The sequence below is a fragment of the Trachurus japonicus genome, chromosome 21 (genome assembly GCF_045865225.1).
Source record: "Trachurus japonicus isolate A0001 chromosome 21, Traja_1.0".
NCBI classification, from domain to species: domain Eukaryota; kingdom Metazoa; phylum Chordata; class Actinopteri; order Carangiformes; family Carangidae; genus Trachurus; species Trachurus japonicus.
The window spans coordinates 33,746,639-33,764,902 of record NC_140927.1 but is presented as its reverse complement, the minus strand read 5'-3'; the positions used below and the strand labels follow the sequence as shown (position 1 = coordinate 33,764,902).

The following is an 18,264-nucleotide window of genomic DNA, read 5'->3' as shown; positions in this document are numbered from 1 at the left end:
AAGCGGCACGTATCCGCGTGCAGTCGGTGCGACGGTGACGCCGTTTTTTCCCCCTTGCATGTCCGTGGAGCTGTGCACCTCGGACATGCACGGTTCCCTACGTTGCTGTGTCAGGCAGGTGTTTCCACGGAGCTCTGCCCCGTTTCAGAGGTGAAGGAAGCCCTGAGTGGAAAGACGTCGCCTCCGCGATGTAGAATGTGCAGTGTTTCCCCCAGAAAATGTGTTAGTTAAAGGGATAGTTCACCCTAGAATGATATTTCGCTCATTATCTACTCACCCTCATGTTGACTAAGGGCTGGAAGAATTTTCAGAGTCCACCGTCCCTTCTCTGAGTTACAGGGGGTCTTGGCGTAGCAGTGCATTTCAATGCAACGGTTGCAAAGGGACACCAGAGCTCTTCGTAAAAAAACACACACAAAAAAACATCCAAATACCTCCATGATGCTCGTATGTAATGTCCGTCTTGTGCTGAAGCCCCAGATTGCGTAATTGTCCCGAAAAAAATTAAATAAGTCTATATTTTAAGCTTGTTTGTAGCGGAAGCTTCTCGAAGCTCCTCTTCCTGGTCCGTCCAAATCTCGCGTGATTCGCAGTAACCGCACTGACGCCGGCGCAAATCACGCAATTTGGGGCTTCAGCACAAGACGGACATTACATACGAGTATCATGGAGGTATTTGGATGTTTTTTTGTGTGTGTTTTTTTACGAAGAGCTCTGGTGTCCCTTTGCAACCGTTGCATTGAAATGCACTGCTACGCCAAGACCCCCTGTAACTCAGAGAAGGGACGGTGGACTCTGAAAATGATGTCGGACTTGTCGAAACAAACAAATCTTAAAAACTATTTACTGAAACCAAACAGATCTAAGAAGAAGGATTATTCTGAGGCTGAGATGCAATCTGAAATCACAGTGACAGAGGGGTTAGTAGGCCAACACATGTTGGTAGAACAAACAATTTTGTTGCACGGCGTACAGCTGCCGATACAAGCAGAGTTTTTTTTTTAATTGCCCAAATAATAATAATTGTAATGTTTCAATGACCTAACCCTAACCTTTGACCACCAAAGTAGAATCAGTTTACCATTGAGTGTGTGTAAAACTCATTGCATCTCTAACCCTAACTTTAACCAGTGGTGCATTTGTGTGCCGTTGGACAAAGAAGTTCCGTAGCTGTTTAATAGAAACATTCCTCAGCTTCAACATCTCAAATGTTTATTATTGATTCCTGTTTGTTTTGGTTGATTTTGAATGAGTCTTGTCTGTGAAGCTGTTTGTGTGTGAACGGTGGCTCACGCTGACCTCACACACGTGTTACCTGGTGTACAGGTGTGTCCTCTTCCTCAGAGCGTGAAGCCGTCGCTGTTTGAGCTGCAGTGTTTGAAGTGACATGTTGAAATACCACAAAACAACATGTCTTCATATAATAGTTTGCATATAATTGAAAGTATAATGTCAAATTAATTTAAACGTTCTTCTCAGAGTTCAGTTAATTGGTTAAATTGTTGTGCACACACTGAACATAGAACAGCTTAATGACAGCTCACGTGATTTCTGTCAGACATGCAACATCCAACTCAACCTGCACTATTACACAAATAGTTTGAATTCACAAAAAAATAGTCACATGTCACAAACAGTCCTCTACTTACTTAGTTATTTCTACTCTATTCTTTTTTTTCTTAAGCAGAAGTCAGTGAGCCTCTTATACAGGGATTTCTTTTACCTCTCTCTCATTTAAACTGTTTAAACTACAGCTGCATCGGACAGTGTTTGATTTATCACGGTATAAAATTCAGTAGTTCTGTAGTCAAGTGGTTAGAACACTGGGCTGATGATCCTAAAGGTCTACTGACCATGAGCTTGTGGGTTCGATTCCTCCCTTGCTCACTTGATCACTACTTGCACTATTTGTCAATTGTGTTTGCTAATTCAGCAATGGCGCTCAGCTGCTTTCAGCATTCACATGTATTTCCTTCAGTAAATACAAATTCTAGTTCTTGCTACTTTCCGCCATTTTTTGGACCGCTTCTAGTCCTTCATACTTTGTGCTATTTCAACAATTAAAATATCAAAATGTGCAGCTTTTTCTGGATATTATCAGGATGACTTTTCTCTTTTCAACTATTTATACTTTTTAAAATATTCAAATAGTTCTGATTTTTTTTTGTCCCATAAGAAATGCATTGGAACAGGTTTCAAACTCTGAAACTACTGCACCCACTTTGAACCTCATTTCCTTCCACATACTTTCACCTACAGACTGAATTGAAATTCTAATCTGTAGACAAACTTCTAATGTATTCAACCTGTGTACAACTTTTTCATATCTTGTACCGTTTTTGAGATAAATCCTTTAAAAGCACATGTGCATTTCTGACAAATTTCACACTTTTCAATGAGTGTGTATGACGTTTGGTTAGATCATTACTAGAGGGCAGGAGAGCCAAAAAAGCGACTGGAACTTTTCTTCTGAAACTGCCACCAAAGCTACAAATGACACTCTACACACAAGAATTTGCCCACAGTTTGTAGCCACACTTGTCTTCTTGCTAAAAATCTCTCATTGAATATAACTACAGTCAAGTGGTTAGATCACTAGGCTGATGACCTGAAGGTTGCAGGTTCAAATCTTGCCCCAACCACTTTGTTAGTGAATCATTCCCCCAGTCTTCCTTTGTTGATTTCTGGTAACTTGCTCCTTGTTTAAACTGTTTAAACTACAGCTGCATCGGACAGTGTTTGATTTATCACAGTAAAATTCAGTATGTTTTATCTATCTCTGTGGTTGAGAGGTTAATTTGCTGGATTGCCAATCATGAGGTCCAGGGTTCGATTCCTGAATTAGCTACTTCCTACGAGAAAAAAGTCATAACATTACGAGAATAAAGTCGTACATTTATGAGAATAAAGTCATGAATTTACGAGAATAAAGTCGTACATTTCCTACGAGAAAAAAGTCATGAATTTACGAGAATAAAGTCGGAAATTTGCAAGAATAAAGTCGTACATTTCCTATGAGAAAAAGTTGTAGATTTACGAGAATAAAGTCGTAAATTTTACAAGAATAAAGTCGTACATTTCCTACAAGAAAAAAGTCATAACATTACAAGAATAAAGTTGTAAATTTACAAGAATAAAGTTGTAAATTTACGACTTTATTCTCTATTTGACTTTATTTTTATTTGTCAATGTGGCCCTAATACTTAACATTGAGGGTTGCTCATAAAGCATAATTAGGCACACAGTCATGATTACAGACAGTAATCAAACATCATTACATTATTAGACTGATTACAGGTGGAGGGGGTGGACACATGTCTCACATTCCTCAGCGCTCACAGACTATATAAGCAGTGTTTCCACCTGTGTCAGTCATCACCTGCTCCTCTCTGAGAGACATCACCTGAGCTACAAGGTAAGACTCACCTGTCTCCTCCAGATGTGCTGCTCACAGCTGTCACTTCTTCATCCACTGTCACTGACGTTGTGTTTCTGCTCAGATGGCGTCTGCTTCTCACTTCCTGCTCCTCCTGGGTTTGACCTCTGCCCTGCTGGCTGCAGCGTCCGTGAGTACAACCACACACACACACACACACACACACACACACACAGAGGGCAGAATGAGTGTTGATATTGTAGTGGTGTTGATGTCACTGACTGATTCTCTGTGTTCACAGGGCTGTGACGACGCCGACAGAGGTCAGTGCTGTTTTAAAACCATCATTTATTCTCTGTTTATTCTGTGAGTCGGTTCGTCTCTGATCAGAGTCAGGACTGAACAAAGTGACTGATGTAGAGCTTTTATTCTGAAAATAATCACAAAAGGAGGTAACTTTGGCTTGTTCAGTTCTGTGCTGCTGTTACAAGTGAATGAGTGGGATTAATCAGAAGTCTTGTGTGTGTTGTGCTGCAGCTCCTAGCTGTCCTCCAGGCTGGACTCAGTACGGCTCCCGCTGCTTCATCTTCCACATGAACTACAGGACCTGGCTGGAAGCAGAGGTACCGGCTGAAACATCAGCAGCTCTGTGCTTCTGGCTGAATAGAAACTCTCATCAACTCCATCTCTCTCTTTCTCCATTAGACTTTCTGCATCGCCAACGGTGGGAATCTGGCGTCCATCCACAACCTTGATGAACACTTCTTCATCAAAAACATGATTTACAGATCGGCAGGCTACGACTACGAGAGCTGGATCGGTGGCTTCGATGCCATAGAGGTGAGACACTGAACGATAGTATAACATCTTTACCATGAAGCATTGTTACAACAAACACCAAACATAATTACCCTCACTTGTTGTGCGTTGTTACATCTACACATGTTTCTGTCTGACCACAAAATTACCTTTGTGTTGCAGGAGGGCACCTGGATGTGGACCGATGGGTCTCCATTCAACTACAGACGGTGGTATGAATATGAACCAGACAATGGTGATGGTGGTGATTCAGAGAACTGCCTGGAGACCAACGTTGATTGTAAGGATATAACTTTTAAACTATACACAATACAAAACCTTGTGATGTCAAGTTTGAGTTTTTCTCAATGTTCAGTTCATGACTTTGAAGTTAACATATTTGTTGAACTCTCTACAGACTACTTCTGGGGTGATGAAACCTGTGACACGGAAAATCCCTTCGTCTGCTCCAGGAACGCTGCAGTCTGACTTTCACCCCACTGACCTTAGTGACCGGTGGCGGTGGACGCTCTGTGCACCTGCAGTCTTCACCTGGGTGTTTGAACATTGGTGTTGGGTAACTTATCTTGTGTGAAAATTTATGTTTTTTCTTTATTTAGCTGATTCCTGTCTGTTTAACCATGCTAAAGCTGAAATAAAAGACATGTTTAAAACACAAACTCTCGTCTTTCTGTTTAATGCTAAGAGAGACAGAATCAAAACAAAACATGGAACTGTGAGCAAACCATTTTATTTCAGTTCAAAGGTGAAATCATGTTGTGAATCATTTGGTTTTTATTCTGTCGGGGGGCTTCAAAGTTTTTCAGGTAAGGGACCCCCAAACTGATGGAGAGATGGAGCAGGGAACCCTATATTGTATAAAATTGTGTTTTATATTTAACTGGATCTAGTGCCATGACTATACATACCTAATCTATTCAAATAATACACAAGTTCATATATTAAACATAGGGTGAGTAGGGTGGCCATGCCACTGCCATTTATAAATAGACCTTGTTAACTGATACCAATGTCAATATCAACAATGTCTGTCAAATACAAGAAAATCATGAATACAAGCTATTCAAATTGATGTTTTTATTTGAAACAAAAATGTGGAAACACATGTGGGCGGGTCCTCCTCTGGAAACTTTTTACTCCAGAAAAATTTACTCCCAAAAAAAGGGATGAGGACAGCTTGTCTTGTCGGTGGTTGAGAGGTTTTCCAAATTGGCTTTATTAAAAAACCTTTGCCCAAGTTATCTAAATGGACGACTGAGGTGGTGCTGTTCCGTTGTTAGCTTGGAACAAGGGTGTTTTCCAATTCCTATTTTAAACCTCAAGCTCAACCCTTAAAGGTATGATATGTAGGAACTAGAATTTGTATTTCCTGAAGGAAATACGTGTGAATGCTGAAAGCAGCTGAGCACCATTGCTGAATTAGCAAACGCAATTGACAAATAGTGCAAGTAGTGATCAACATGCAAAGGTATGACCAAGGGAGGAATCGAACTGACAAGCTCATGGTCAGTAGACCTTTAGGATCATCAGCCCAGTGATCTAACCACTTGACTACAGTTGCGTGCAGAGGCAGGGAAAAGAAACCCCTGTATAACAGGTTCACTGACTTATGCTTTAAAAAAAAGTGTAGATAGAAAGAGGTAAAGAGAAAAGGTGGGGGGCATATGCATTATCAAGGTTGCTCATGCATCACATAATATGCAGAGTTTCTCACTGCCATGAATTATAGACTGTGTAATGATAGCTGAATGGTAGAAAGTTTTTTAAATTTATTTTCATAAGTAATTAGCAATCAATCAGTCTCTTAACGAACACCTGTAGCTAATTGAAAGCGGGGGAGGGGAGGTGAATTCTGCCTGTGACATCCATCAGAGGGCAGCGCAGGCCAAGAAATGACAAGACACAATGTCTGAATGGAAATCATTCAAGAGCTGTGATTTGTCTCTGCCGCTGCCTTGAAGTTCGAAGTTTCAGTGCATTCCAATCTGAGAGCGTCGGTATAAACAAGAAACATGTTAACATAAACCAAGAGAGAAAGACAAAGAGGTAAAGAGACAGATCAGGTGGAAAATGCATCAACAAGGTTATTGAGGTACAGGAATGGCATGTAAAACAAGCAGCTAATTCAGGATTCGAACCCTGGACCTCATGATTGGCAATCCAGCAAATTAACCTCTCAACCACAGAGATAGATAAAACATACTGAATTTCATACCGTGATAAATCAAACACTGTCCGATGCAGCTGTAGTTTAAACAGTTTAAACAAGGAGCAAGTTACCAGAAATCAACAGAGGAAGACTAGGGGAATGATTCACTAACAAAGTTGTTGGGGCAAGATTTGAACCTGCAACCTTCAGGTCATCAGCCTAGTGATCTAACCACTTGACTGTAGTTACATTCAATGAGAGAGAGGTAAAAGAAATCCCTGTATAAGAGGCTCACTGACTTCTGCTTTAAAAAAGAAAAGAAAAAAGGAATAGAGTAGAAATGAGCCACACCAAGTAAGTAGAGGACTTTTTTGTGACATGTGACTAGTTTTTGGTGACAAACAAAGTTTAATGCCCATTCCAGTGAATTACTCACCCTATGTTTAATATATGAACCTGTGTATTATTTGAATAGATTAGATATGTATATTCATGGCACCAGATCCAGTTAAATATAAAACACAATTTTATACAATATAGGGTTCCCTGCTCCATCTCTCCATCAGTTTGGGGGTCCCTTACCTGAAAAAACGTTGAAGCCCCCCGACAGAATAAAAACCAAATGATTCACAACATGATTTCACCTTTGAACTGAAATAAAATGGTTTGCTCACAGTTCCATGTTTTGTTTTGATTCTGTTTAACTTAGCATTAAACAGAAAGACCAGAGTTTGTGTTTTAAACATGTCTTTTATTTCAGTTTTAGCATGGTTAAACAGACAGGAATCAGCTAAATAAAGAAAAAACATAAATTTTCACACAAGATAAGTTACCCAACACCAATGTTCAAACACCCAGGTGAAGACTGCAGGTGCACAGAGCATCCACCGTCACGGTCACTAAGGTCAGTAGGGTGAAAGTCAGACTGCAGCGTTCCTGGAGCAGACGAAGGGATTTTCCGTGTCACAGGTTTCATCACCCCAGAAGTAGTCTGTAGAGAGTTCAACAAATATGTTAACTTCAAAGTCATGAACTGAACATTGAGAAAAACTGTTGTATTGATATCACAAGGTTTTGTATTGTGTATAGTTTAAAAGTTATATCCTTACAATCAACGTTGGTCTCCAGGCAGTTCTCTGAATCACCACCATCACCATTGTCTGGTTCATATTCATACCACCGTCTGTAGTTGAATGGAGACCCATCGGTCCACATCCAGGTGCCCTCCTGCAACACAAAGGTAATTTTGTGGTCAGACAGAAACATGTGTAGATGTAACAACACACAACAAGTGAGGGAATGTATGTTTGGTGTTTGTTGTAACAATGCTTCATGGTAAAGATGTTATACTATCGTTCAGTGTCTCACCTCTATGGCATCGAAGCCACCGATCCAGCTCTCGTAGTCGTAGCCTGCCGACCTGTAAATCATGTTTTTGATGAAGAAGTGTTCATCAAGGTTGTGGATGGACGCCAGATTCCCACCGTTGGCGATGCAGAAAGTCTAATGGAGAAAGAGAGAGATGGAGTTGATGAGAGTTTCTATTCAGCCAGAAGCACAGAGCTGCTGATGTTTCAGCCGGTACCTCTGCTTCCAGCCAGGTCCTGTAGTTCATGTGGAAGATGAAGCAGCGGGAGCCGTACTGAGTCCAGCCTGGAGGACAGCTAGGAGCTGCAGCACAACACACACACAAGACTTCTGATTAATCCCACTCATTCACTTGTAACAGCAGCACAGAACTGAACGAGACAAAGTTACCTCCTTTTGTGATTATTTTCAGAATAAAAGCTCTACATCAGTCACTTTGTTCAGTCCTGACTCTGATCAGAGACGAACCGACTCACAGAATAAACAGAGAATAAATGATGGTTTTAAAACAGCACTGACCTCTGACGGCATCGTCACAGCCCTGTGGACACAGAGCATCAGTTAGTGACATCAACACCACTACAATATCAACACTCATTCTGCCCTCTGTGTGTGTGTGTGTGTGTGTGTGTGTGTGTGTGTGTGGTTGTACTCACGGACGCTGCAGCCAGCAGGGCAGAGGTCAAACCCAGGAGGAGCAGGAAGTGAGAAGCAGACGCCATCTGAGCAGAAACACAACGTCAGTGACAGTGGATGAAGAAGCGACAGCTGTGAGCAGCACATCTGGAGGAGACAGGTGAGTCTTACCTTGTAGCTCAGGTGATGTCTCTCAGAGAGGAGCAGGTGATGACTGACACAGGTGGAAACACTGCTTATATAGTCTGTGAGCGCTGAGGAATGTGAGACATGCCCCCCCCCCACTCCACCTGTAATCAGTCTAATAATGTAATGATGTTTGATTACTGTCTGTCATAAGGACTGTGTGCCTAATTATGCTTTATGAGCAACCCTCAATGTTAAGTATTAGGGCCACATTGACAAATAAAAATAAAGTTGAATAGAGAATAAAGTCGTAAATTTACGACTTTATTCTCGTAATGTTATGACTTTTTTCTCGTAGGAAATGTACGACTTTATTCTCATAAATGTAAGACTTTATTCTCTTAATGTTATGACTTATTTCTTGTAGGAAATGTTTGACTTTATTCTCGTAAATTTACAACTTTATTCTGGTAATGTTATGACTTTATACTCGTAATGTTATGACTTTTTTCTCGTAGGAAATGTACGACTTTATTCTCGTAAATTTACGACTTTATTCTCGTAATGTTATGACTTTATTCTCGTAATGTTATGACTTTTTTCTCGTAGGAAATGTACGACTTTATTCTCTCGTAAAATTAGACTTCATTCTCGTAATGTTATGACTTTATACTCGAAATGTTATGACTATTTTCCTGTAGGAAATGTACGACTTTATTCTCGTAAATTCATGACTTTATTCTCGTAAATTTATGACTTTATACTCAAAATGTTATGACTTTTTTCCTGTAGGAAATGTACAACTTTATTCTCATAAATGTACGACTTTATTCTCGTAAATTTACGACTTTATTCTCGTAATGTTATGACTTTATTCTCGTAATGTTATGACTTTTTTCTCGTAGGAAATGTACGACTTTATGCTCATAAATGTATGTCTTTATTCTCGTAAATTTACGACTTTATTCTCGTAATGTGTGACTTTATTCTCGTAATGTTATGACTTTTTTCTCATAGGAAATGTATGACTTTATTCTCATAAATTTAAGAATTTATTCTCGTAATGTTATGACTTTATTCTCGAAGCCTGTGTTTGTTTTTTTCTCAATGTGGCTCAATACTCCATTATAAAAAACAGTCGTCAGTGTGCAGTGACCTTTGACCTTCTTAATATAAAATGTCATCGCTTCATTCATGTGTGTGTGTCCAGGGCAGATAAAACTCATTGCATCCACAGGGTCAGATGTTAAGTAGGCTACCTGAAGGGCTCACACCTCGGGGTCATCTGAACCAGTGGTGCATTTGTGTGCCGTTGGACAAAGAAGTTCTGTAGCTGTTTAATAGAAACATTCCTCAGCTTCAACGTCTCAAACATTTACTATTGATTTCTGTTTTGGTTGATTTTGAATGAGTTTTGTCTGTGAAGCTGTTTGTGTGTGAACGATGGCTCACACTGACCTCACATGTTCCAGATGAACACACGTGTTACCTGGTGTACAGGTGTGTCCTCTTCAGCAGCGTTTGGAGTGACATGTTGAAATGCCACAAAACAACATGTCTTCATAGCAGAGCAGGGGGGAGGGGTGTGTGTCTGTGTGTGTGAGCGGGGTGGGGGGGCAGAGACACCTGTAGAATGAGGACAATTAAAAATAACAACATAATGATGGAATGGAAGTACTCTGTTAATGATAATGACTCGATGTCCTCATCTTAAATCAGCGCTGACAGCCACAGTGATCTGAATTTATCTGAAACATCTCACGTGGAACAAAGAACATACTGTATGTTTAATATATTTAATATATTCAGTATGTGTATTAAAAGTGCAGGTTATGAATTTTAAAAATAAAAATGAAGTATAGGACTTTACGCTGAGATGGGGGAAATAGTCAACATAGTCTTTCAACTAGAGTTGTATTATTATTACTGTCAGTCTACATGTTCCTTTGTTTTTCCACAGACTCAATCATCATGTAAAGAGGGAAGAGTGTGCAAATTATCATTTATTGTTGTCTATAAACTGTTTCGACTGTAGCTGTAAGAATCCTGGGTCGGACCAGTTGGGTGGGGGGAATGCTACTAATGTTCAATATATTTCATTGTATTGTACCTATGAGATGGACAGATAAATGTCTCTCTAAAAAACAAAAAAAAGTCCAAGTTGGACCACCCCAAAATGATTTGTGAAATAATTACTAAAAACATCCTAAATGATAAGAAAATTATTCTAATTCAAATAATATAAAATATAAAACTGCAGAACAGAGAAAAACGCAATAATCAATTAGTTTTGCACAAGTGTCAGCTCTCAAATGTGTTTAAGTATGTTCCTGAGTGTGTGTAGATTTTGTTCTTATCTAAGAACAATTCTGGATAAGAAAACATTCATGAATGCCACAATCTTAGTAAAAACTCTGTAAATAGGACTTAAGAACAGATTTGTTCTTAAGGACGGTTTGTGAATGGGGCCCGATGAGGTTTTTGTGCTGTGTAAGTGTTTGCTGGATGGAGGTGTGTGTGGTTTACATCAGGACTGGACTGATCTGGTCCAGACCTGCAGTGGAGATGGGCCACAGCCGAACAGATCCAGATGTGACTCAGTTTAACTGTGATCAAGTAAAACAAAAGACAGTGAGTACTGATCTGTAAATCCATGGTTTTATTTCCCCATGCAGAGTGTTACAGAGTCTGAGCAGCTGAGAGGAGGAACATTTTCTGTATGACCATTTGTGGAGTAAAACTGTGGAATAATATGAGTACTGAAATCAAAAACATTTCGAGTGTAATCATGTTTAAAAAGAGACATAAAGAAATGATTCTCCAGAGGTACATTGAATAATTCACACGAGGTGTTTTCTTACTTACTATTTGGATTAAAATTTGTAATGTGTAAAATGTTTAATTAGAACATATAGTTAAAATTATAGGGGTAGGATTAGATAAGTTTATACTTCTTCCTACTCCTTTTCGCTCATGTAAACTGCGTTGCTTATGAGATGTTACTTTTTTTGTGTATACATTTTTGCTGTTCACTTATTTCCTTATTATATTATTATTTTATCTTATTTATTTTATTTTTTTACATTGTCGTTTACATGATCGAAATAAAGATATCAATCAATCAATCAATCAATCAATCAATCAATCAATCAATCAATCAATCAATCAATCAATCAATCAATCAATCAATCAATCAATCAATTTACACCAGGTTGTGAGTCTCGGTCAGTCACAGTCATGATCTGATGAGGCAGAGTTGGAATAAACAAACAACCTGAAGGATATAAATAATATTATTCCACACTCGTGCAGAATAATAATATCTGCACGATTTTACAATTTCTCTTTTTGTCTACATCCGTGTTAGGTGAAAGAACATGTGATGACAAACTGCAGATAATTTGACATCTACAAACTACAAAAGCACTTTACTTCTAAACAACAGAGGCTGAGTTGTATTATTGGGTTTTCATGAAGGAACTAATTTGCGTGTCCTACACGATTTAAAAATAACTCCTCTGATCTGGGGCAGGTTCAGGCCGTAGATCAGCGGGTTAATGATCGGAGGGATGATCACAAACTTCAGAGATAAAGCAACAAAGACAAACGGATTCACTTCTTTCTCCTTGAGGCGACTCAGTGAAAGTTCACAGAAAATTGCTATACTAAAGTTCACAAAGGTCACAATGTGAGGCAGGCAGGTCTGTAAGGCCTTTCCTCTGAACTCAGACGAGCTTCTCCTGCAGACGATCAGGATGCGCAGGTAGGTGTACAGCACGAAGAACAGAGGGAGGAAGATGTGCAGTACAGAGAGTACTCGACCCAGGAGAGCGTTTGCACTCGTGTCCACACAGGAGAGTTGAACCACAGGCCAGTTAGAGCAGAAGATCCTGTGCACTGTATTTCCACACAGAGGCAGTCGGATACTGAGGTAGAGAGCTATACCCAATATGAATGGAGGGTAGAGGAGAGCAATGCTCACAAGACCCCACACAATCCTAAAGGACATTTTACTGTGATAGTGTAAAGGCTGGCAAATAGCAACAAATCTGTCGTAGGCCATGACACTGAGGAGAGTTAGTTCATATGTAGCATACGTGTAAATCACAAAGATCTGAATGTAACAGAACGGACGTGAGATCAGGTGAGTGTCAGCCAGTGTGTCCATCAGAAACCTGGGGAAGAAGCCGGCTGAGCCGTACAGAGCGTTTACAGACAAACAGCAGATTAATACATACATGGGCTGATGCAGAGACTTCTCCAGACTCACTGTCAGAATAATGACAGTGTTGGCAGAGATTATAGTCACATAGATCAACAGACTGACACTAAAGAACAGATATCTGAGGGGCCCGTAGTCTGAAAACAGAGTCAGGTTAAAGTAGAGAGGATTCAGGCTGGTGTTGGTCCTCATGTCGACACAAGACACTGAGCTGAAACACAACAAGTCACTGATGGACAGAGGGATGTTAGAAGACAGACCTCAGAACAGAAAACTGAAATAGAGTGTTGTCTTTAAAAAGCCCTCATAATCGATCAAGACTGAAAACACAACAAGTCAGCATGCATGGGATTCACATCAGCTGCACACAATATACAACAATACAACACAATGCTTTGCTATATAAGTTAGAAGAATCATTGAGGAAAGAGTCAGTTCATGTAAAGACGAGCAGCTTCCTCCCCCCTCTGATCTGAACACAAGCAGCTGACACATTTATACTGTTGATCTGCTGCACTGAGAGCAGTCACCGATACAAACAGGCCCAAAGGGATCAAAAGTGTTTTTACCTTGTTGTTGACATGACAGGTGAGACACACAATGTGTATACACAACACATACTTTTCAGAAGGACTGTGTGTTTATTTTATTTTATTTTTTCTGTAACACAGTTCATTTAGCAGTTTTAGTCTGTAAAGAGCAATACAGATAAAGTCTGACAGATAAGAGACACACGTCGGTGTAGCTGGTTGTTCTCATATAATTGCAAAATAAATGTCAAATTCATTAAACAGCTTTTGTCAGAGTTCAGTTAATTAGTTAAATTGTTGTGCACATACTGAACATAAAGCAGCTTAATGACAGCTCTCATGATTCGTGTCAAACACGCAACATCTAACTCAACCTGCACAACCTATCAGCACTTACTGACTGCTTTTTTATTTTATTTTTATTTTTATTTAACCTTTATTTACCCAGGCAAGCAATTAAGAACAATTTCTTATTTACAAATGCAGCCTGAACCAAAGAGCAAAGGCTCTTTGAGGGGGGAGGGGGAGGAGATGCTAAAAATAAAAAACAAGGTTTTATAAAATACACAATAAACAATTAATAAATTCAACACAATAAAAGTGAAAACAGTGAGACGTGACAAGTAGGACTACTCAACAGGTGCAAGAGTCAACTGAAATTTGTTGCGGATTTTGTTTAAAGACTGTGAGTGATGTGAGGACAGTGAGTTTGAGGGTGTCTTGAATGGTCATTAGCTGCAGCAAAACGGAAAGTGTTCTGTCCGAAGACTGTGCAGGCTTCGTTGATGGAGAGTTTAATGAGTTTACTGGACCTTAGATTGAGAGCAGAGTGGGAGAGGTGCAGGAGGAAGGAGAGGTAGGAAGGTGTCATGCCAAGTATGGTTTTGTAAATGAGCTGAAGCCAATGGCGGAGTCGTCTGGCATGGAGGGGTGTCCAGTCTACTACTCAGTCACTACTCCAGTTGTATAGGTCACAGTGGTGAGTAGTGAAATGAGCACCTGTGGCAAAACGGATGGCAGAGTGGTGAAGAGGGTCCAATTTACTGAGGGTGGAGTGATATGTCATCCTGTAGATGGTGTCACCATAGTCAAATATGGGCAGGATGGTCATTTTGACAAGTGTGTGTCTGGCTGAATGGGTGAAGTTGTTGTGATATAGGAGAGCAAGAACAAGCTTTGACTTTTGACTGCAGGTGCTTGATATGGGTGGTGAAGGAGAGGGACGAGTCCAACCATAGGCCAAGGTATTTATAACAGGTCACGAACTCCAGTTCAGAGTCGTCAGCACAGAGAATTTTAGGGGCAGTGGTTGAATAATGTTTCTGGTCAAAAATGATACATTTTTGTTTTCTTAGTGTTGAGGAGAAGATGAAGGCTGTGGAAATACTGCTCAATAGAGGTGAGACTATGCTGTAGTGCGGATGCTGCGGAGTGAAGAGAAGGGCCCTCTGAGTATAAGATGATGTCATCAGCATATAGGTGGATCTTGGAGTTGCCGGCATTGTTGGCTACATCATAAATGTAGATAGAGAACAGCGTTGGGCCTAGGATAGAGCCTTGAGGCACCCCTTTAGTGATGGTGAGAGGGTCAGACAGGATGTTTTCGGTCTTAACTTGCTGGACTCGATTGTTTAGGTAGCTGGCGAACCAATTACAGGAGTGTGGTGACAGACCAATGCTAGAGAGTCTCTGTAGGAGGATGGAGTGGATGACGGAATCAAAGGCCTTAGTATGATCGATGAAGGCAGCAACGCAGATCTGCTTAGAGTCCAGGGAAGTGATAATGACATCCAGGACCTTCAGAGTAGTTGTGGTGCACCCATGGCCCGGCCGGAACCCAGACTGCAGGTCGGACAGGATGTTGTTTGAGGCCATGAAGTGACTGAGCTGTTAGTGAACCAATTTTTCTAAGACCTTGGCCAAAATTGGTTCACTAACAGCTTTCGCTCCACACTATGTGGATGAAGTTGTCAGGTCTATCAACCGCTCAGGTGTGGATCCAAAAGCGCAACTTGACTCTGTCAGTTCTACAAGGATGATGACTTTATTAAACACACAATAAATCCACAGGAATATAAGAAAGGCAGCCTAATCTCAGAGGGCTAGGCTTAATCAAGGTAAAAAAAAAAAGAAAGAAACAGAATCAAGAAAAACAGTAAGGCAAAACTGGAAATCAGGCTGGAACACTAGCAACAAGGGCGTTGGATGAACTGGCACAGGGTCAAGGTAGGACGCAGACTAAACACACACAGCAGGCGGGGATATCGAGGCCAAGGTATAACACATCAGGATGGGCAAACAATCACAAAGGCGAAAAACCCAAGGGGAGAAAGTGGATCTGAAACAAGCAGAAGAATGCTTGAATATCTGTTAATATACTGCAGATCTGGGTTCAGGTAAAGCCACAGTGTGGAGATCCCCACCTCTTTGAACTAACCAGAACTGTTTCTAACTGTAACTATTTCAAGTCATCAGTTGATTGATTGGTTGATTTTATTTGACACTTTGTTATAAAACATGATACATTTCTGCACCATAGTTAAAACAGAAGGTTGGGATAACACAATAAAGCCACAGGGTTTAGTTCCTTTGTGGTCCCTAGATACAACATCATGAGTCCTGAAAATCACAGTAGTCCAAGAAAAATAAATTCATACAGTAAATGCACTATGATTGGTGTCCTTTCTGTACTACTAAAAGACTTAGGAGTTCTGGGTAAGCGATTCCACAAGATGGTTCCAACATACACAAAAGATTCTTTACCCACATTACCCAAAACTCTTGGGGGCACAAAGTCTGTCGAACTGCCCCTAGTAGAGTACATATGGACCTCAGTAACCCGATTAAAATGATTAATAAATTAGTTGGGAACATATTCAAGAACGATCTTGTGGACGTTACACAGCTGTAACTACAGTACACTGCAAAAACTCAAAATCTTACCAAGAATATTGGTCTTATTTCTAGTCAAAACAAATCTCATTCTACTTAAAATAAGACTCATCACATACAAAGTAGCTTGTTTTTAGACACTTTTTACTTCTTTCAAGCATTTCACTTGAAATAAGTAGAAAAATCTGATAGTGAAATCAAGTTTTTTGTGCTTGTAATAAGAAAGAAAAACTCTTCTTAAGATTCTACTTATTTCAAGTGAAAATCTGCTTGAAATAAGTTTTAAAAAATGTCTAAAAACAAGCTGCTTTTAATGTGACGAGTCTTATTTTAAGTAGAATGAGATTTGTTTAGACTAGAAATGACATTTTGACTAGACTTATTACAAGCACAAAAAACTGCTTTCACTGGCAGATTTTTCTTCTTATTTCAAGTGAAAATTAGTTTGAAACAAGTGAAAATGATCTAAAAACAAGTTAATTTTTAGGTGATGAGTCTTATTTTAAGTGGAAAGAGATTAGTTTTGACTAGAAATGAGACATTTTGACAAGAAATAAGACAAATATTCTTGGAAAGACTTTGAGTTTTTGCAGTGACACTCGATCTTGTACTTTTAACCATCCAATCCTATCAAAATGGATCTAGGTGGGTTCTCGTGGGGAGATTCAAGATGATTTTTATTGCCTTGTTTTGTGAAGTTTGAAGTCTATGTTTTAGTTTCATTGTAAGGCCATGAGCCACAGGAATAATCAAAATATGGCTGGATTAAGGCACCTACCAATGAGTTACAACTATCACATCCCCTGTTTGTACCTACTGGGAGGCAGAGATCTGAATTAACAGTGTGACACCTGTACTCCAGTTCACTGTATGGTGAAAAGTTCAACTGTTTTATTTACCCGAAAACACTGAAGGTCTACAAGCAAAACTGACATATCAGTCCTGGTGGTCCACTATCCCAACACTCCCCACCAACTGCAATGAATAATGACAGTTTTATGGGTGTGTACTCCATAAGTACTTTACCTGTGAATAATTGAAGCTTAGCTACTATCTGTGTATATTTCTTCTTGCAGGAATCTTGAAAAATCTAAAAAGTACCCCTCTGATCTGGGGCAGATTCAGGCCATAAACCAGAGGGTTATTGATCGGGGGGATGATCAGAAACTCCAGAGAAAAAACAACAATAACAAATGGATTCACTTCCCCAGGCTCTAAACGACTCAGGGAAAGTTCACAGAAGACAGAAAAAGAAAAGGTGACAAATGTCACGATGTGAGGCAGGCAGGTCTGTAAGGCCTTTCCTCTGAACTTAGACGAGCTCCTCCTGCAGACGATCAGGATGCGCAGGTAGGTGTACAGGATGAAGAACAGAGGGAGGAAGATGGTGGTTACAGTCAGTATACGACCCACTGTGGCATTTAGAGTTGTGTCCACACAGGAGAGCCGAACCACAGGCCAGTTAGAGCACAAAATCCTGTGTAGTTTGTAACCACACAGAGGCAGGATGACAGTGAGGTACACAACAACACCGCATACAAATGCAGGGTAGAGCACAGCAAAAATCACAAGAAGTACCAATGTCCTACAAGTCATTTTTCTGTGATAGTGTAAAGGCTGGCAAATAGCAACAAGTCTGTCATAGGCCATGATGCCGAGAATCGTCAGCTCGTTTGATGCATAAGTGTAAATCACATAGATCTGAATGTAACAGAACGGACGTGAGATCAGGTGAGTGTCAGACAGTGTGTCCATCAGAAACCTGGGGAAGAAGCCGGCTGAGCCGTACAGAGCGTTTACAGACAAACAGCAGATTAATACATACATGGGCTGATGCAGAGACTTCTCCAGACTCACTGTCAGAATAATGACAGTGTTGGTAGAGATTATAGTCACATAGATCAGCAGACTGACACTGAAGAACAGATATCTGAGGGGCCCGTAGTCTGAAAACAGAGTCAGGTTAAAGTAGAGAGGATTCAGGCTGGTGTTGGTCCTCATGTCGACACAAGACACTGAGCTGAAACACAAGTCAGTGAACAGCAAATTGAAATACAGTGTTATCTTTAAATTGTATTTTTTCAACTCATAATTGACGAAGACTGAAAACACAACAAGTATGCATGGAATTCACATCAGCTGCACA

The 18,264-nt window shown here is 40.1% G+C and overlaps 4 protein-coding genes across 4 annotated transcripts; 1 reads left to right on the top strand and 3 right to left on the bottom strand.

Annotated features, from left to right (window-relative positions):
* The first annotated feature begins 3,500 nt into the window (after positions 1–3,500).
* Positions 3,501–4,663, top strand: LOC146965656 (galactose-specific lectin nattectin-like). Its single transcript, XM_085765079.1, has 6 exons — positions 3,501–3,566; positions 3,678–3,699; positions 3,914–3,999; positions 4,082–4,216; positions 4,358–4,475; positions 4,593–4,663. Exons 1-6 carry the CDS (start codon positions 3,501–3,503, stop codon positions 4,661–4,663), a joined length of 498 nt encoding a protein of 165 aa, XP_085621205.1.
* Positions 4,664–7,264: 2,601 nt separating this feature from the next.
* LOC146965655 (galactose-specific lectin nattectin-like) lies at positions 7,265–8,434 on the bottom strand. The gene is made up of 6 exons (XM_085765078.1): positions 8,369–8,434; positions 8,232–8,253; positions 7,930–8,015; positions 7,713–7,847; positions 7,454–7,571; positions 7,265–7,335 (listed from the first exon to the last, which is right to left on the bottom strand). The coding sequence occupies exons 1-6, from the start codon at positions 8,432–8,434 to the stop codon at positions 7,265–7,267; spliced, it is 498 nt and encodes a 165-aa protein (XP_085621204.1).
* A 3,509-nt stretch (positions 8,435–11,943) lies between these two features.
* LOC146965654 (olfactory receptor 4B13-like) lies at positions 11,944–12,888 on the bottom strand. Its single transcript, XM_085765155.1, has one exon. The coding sequence runs from the start codon at positions 12,886–12,888 to the stop codon at positions 11,944–11,946; it is 945 nt and encodes a 314-aa protein (XP_085621281.1).
* Positions 12,889–17,168: 4,280 nt separating this feature from the next.
* On the bottom strand, positions 17,169–18,119 carry LOC146965653 (olfactory receptor 10A3-like). Its single transcript, XM_085765077.1, has one exon. It carries the CDS (start codon positions 18,117–18,119, stop codon positions 17,169–17,171), a length of 951 nt encoding a protein of 316 aa, XP_085621203.1.
* Between the last annotated feature and the right edge of the window lie 145 nt (positions 18,120–18,264).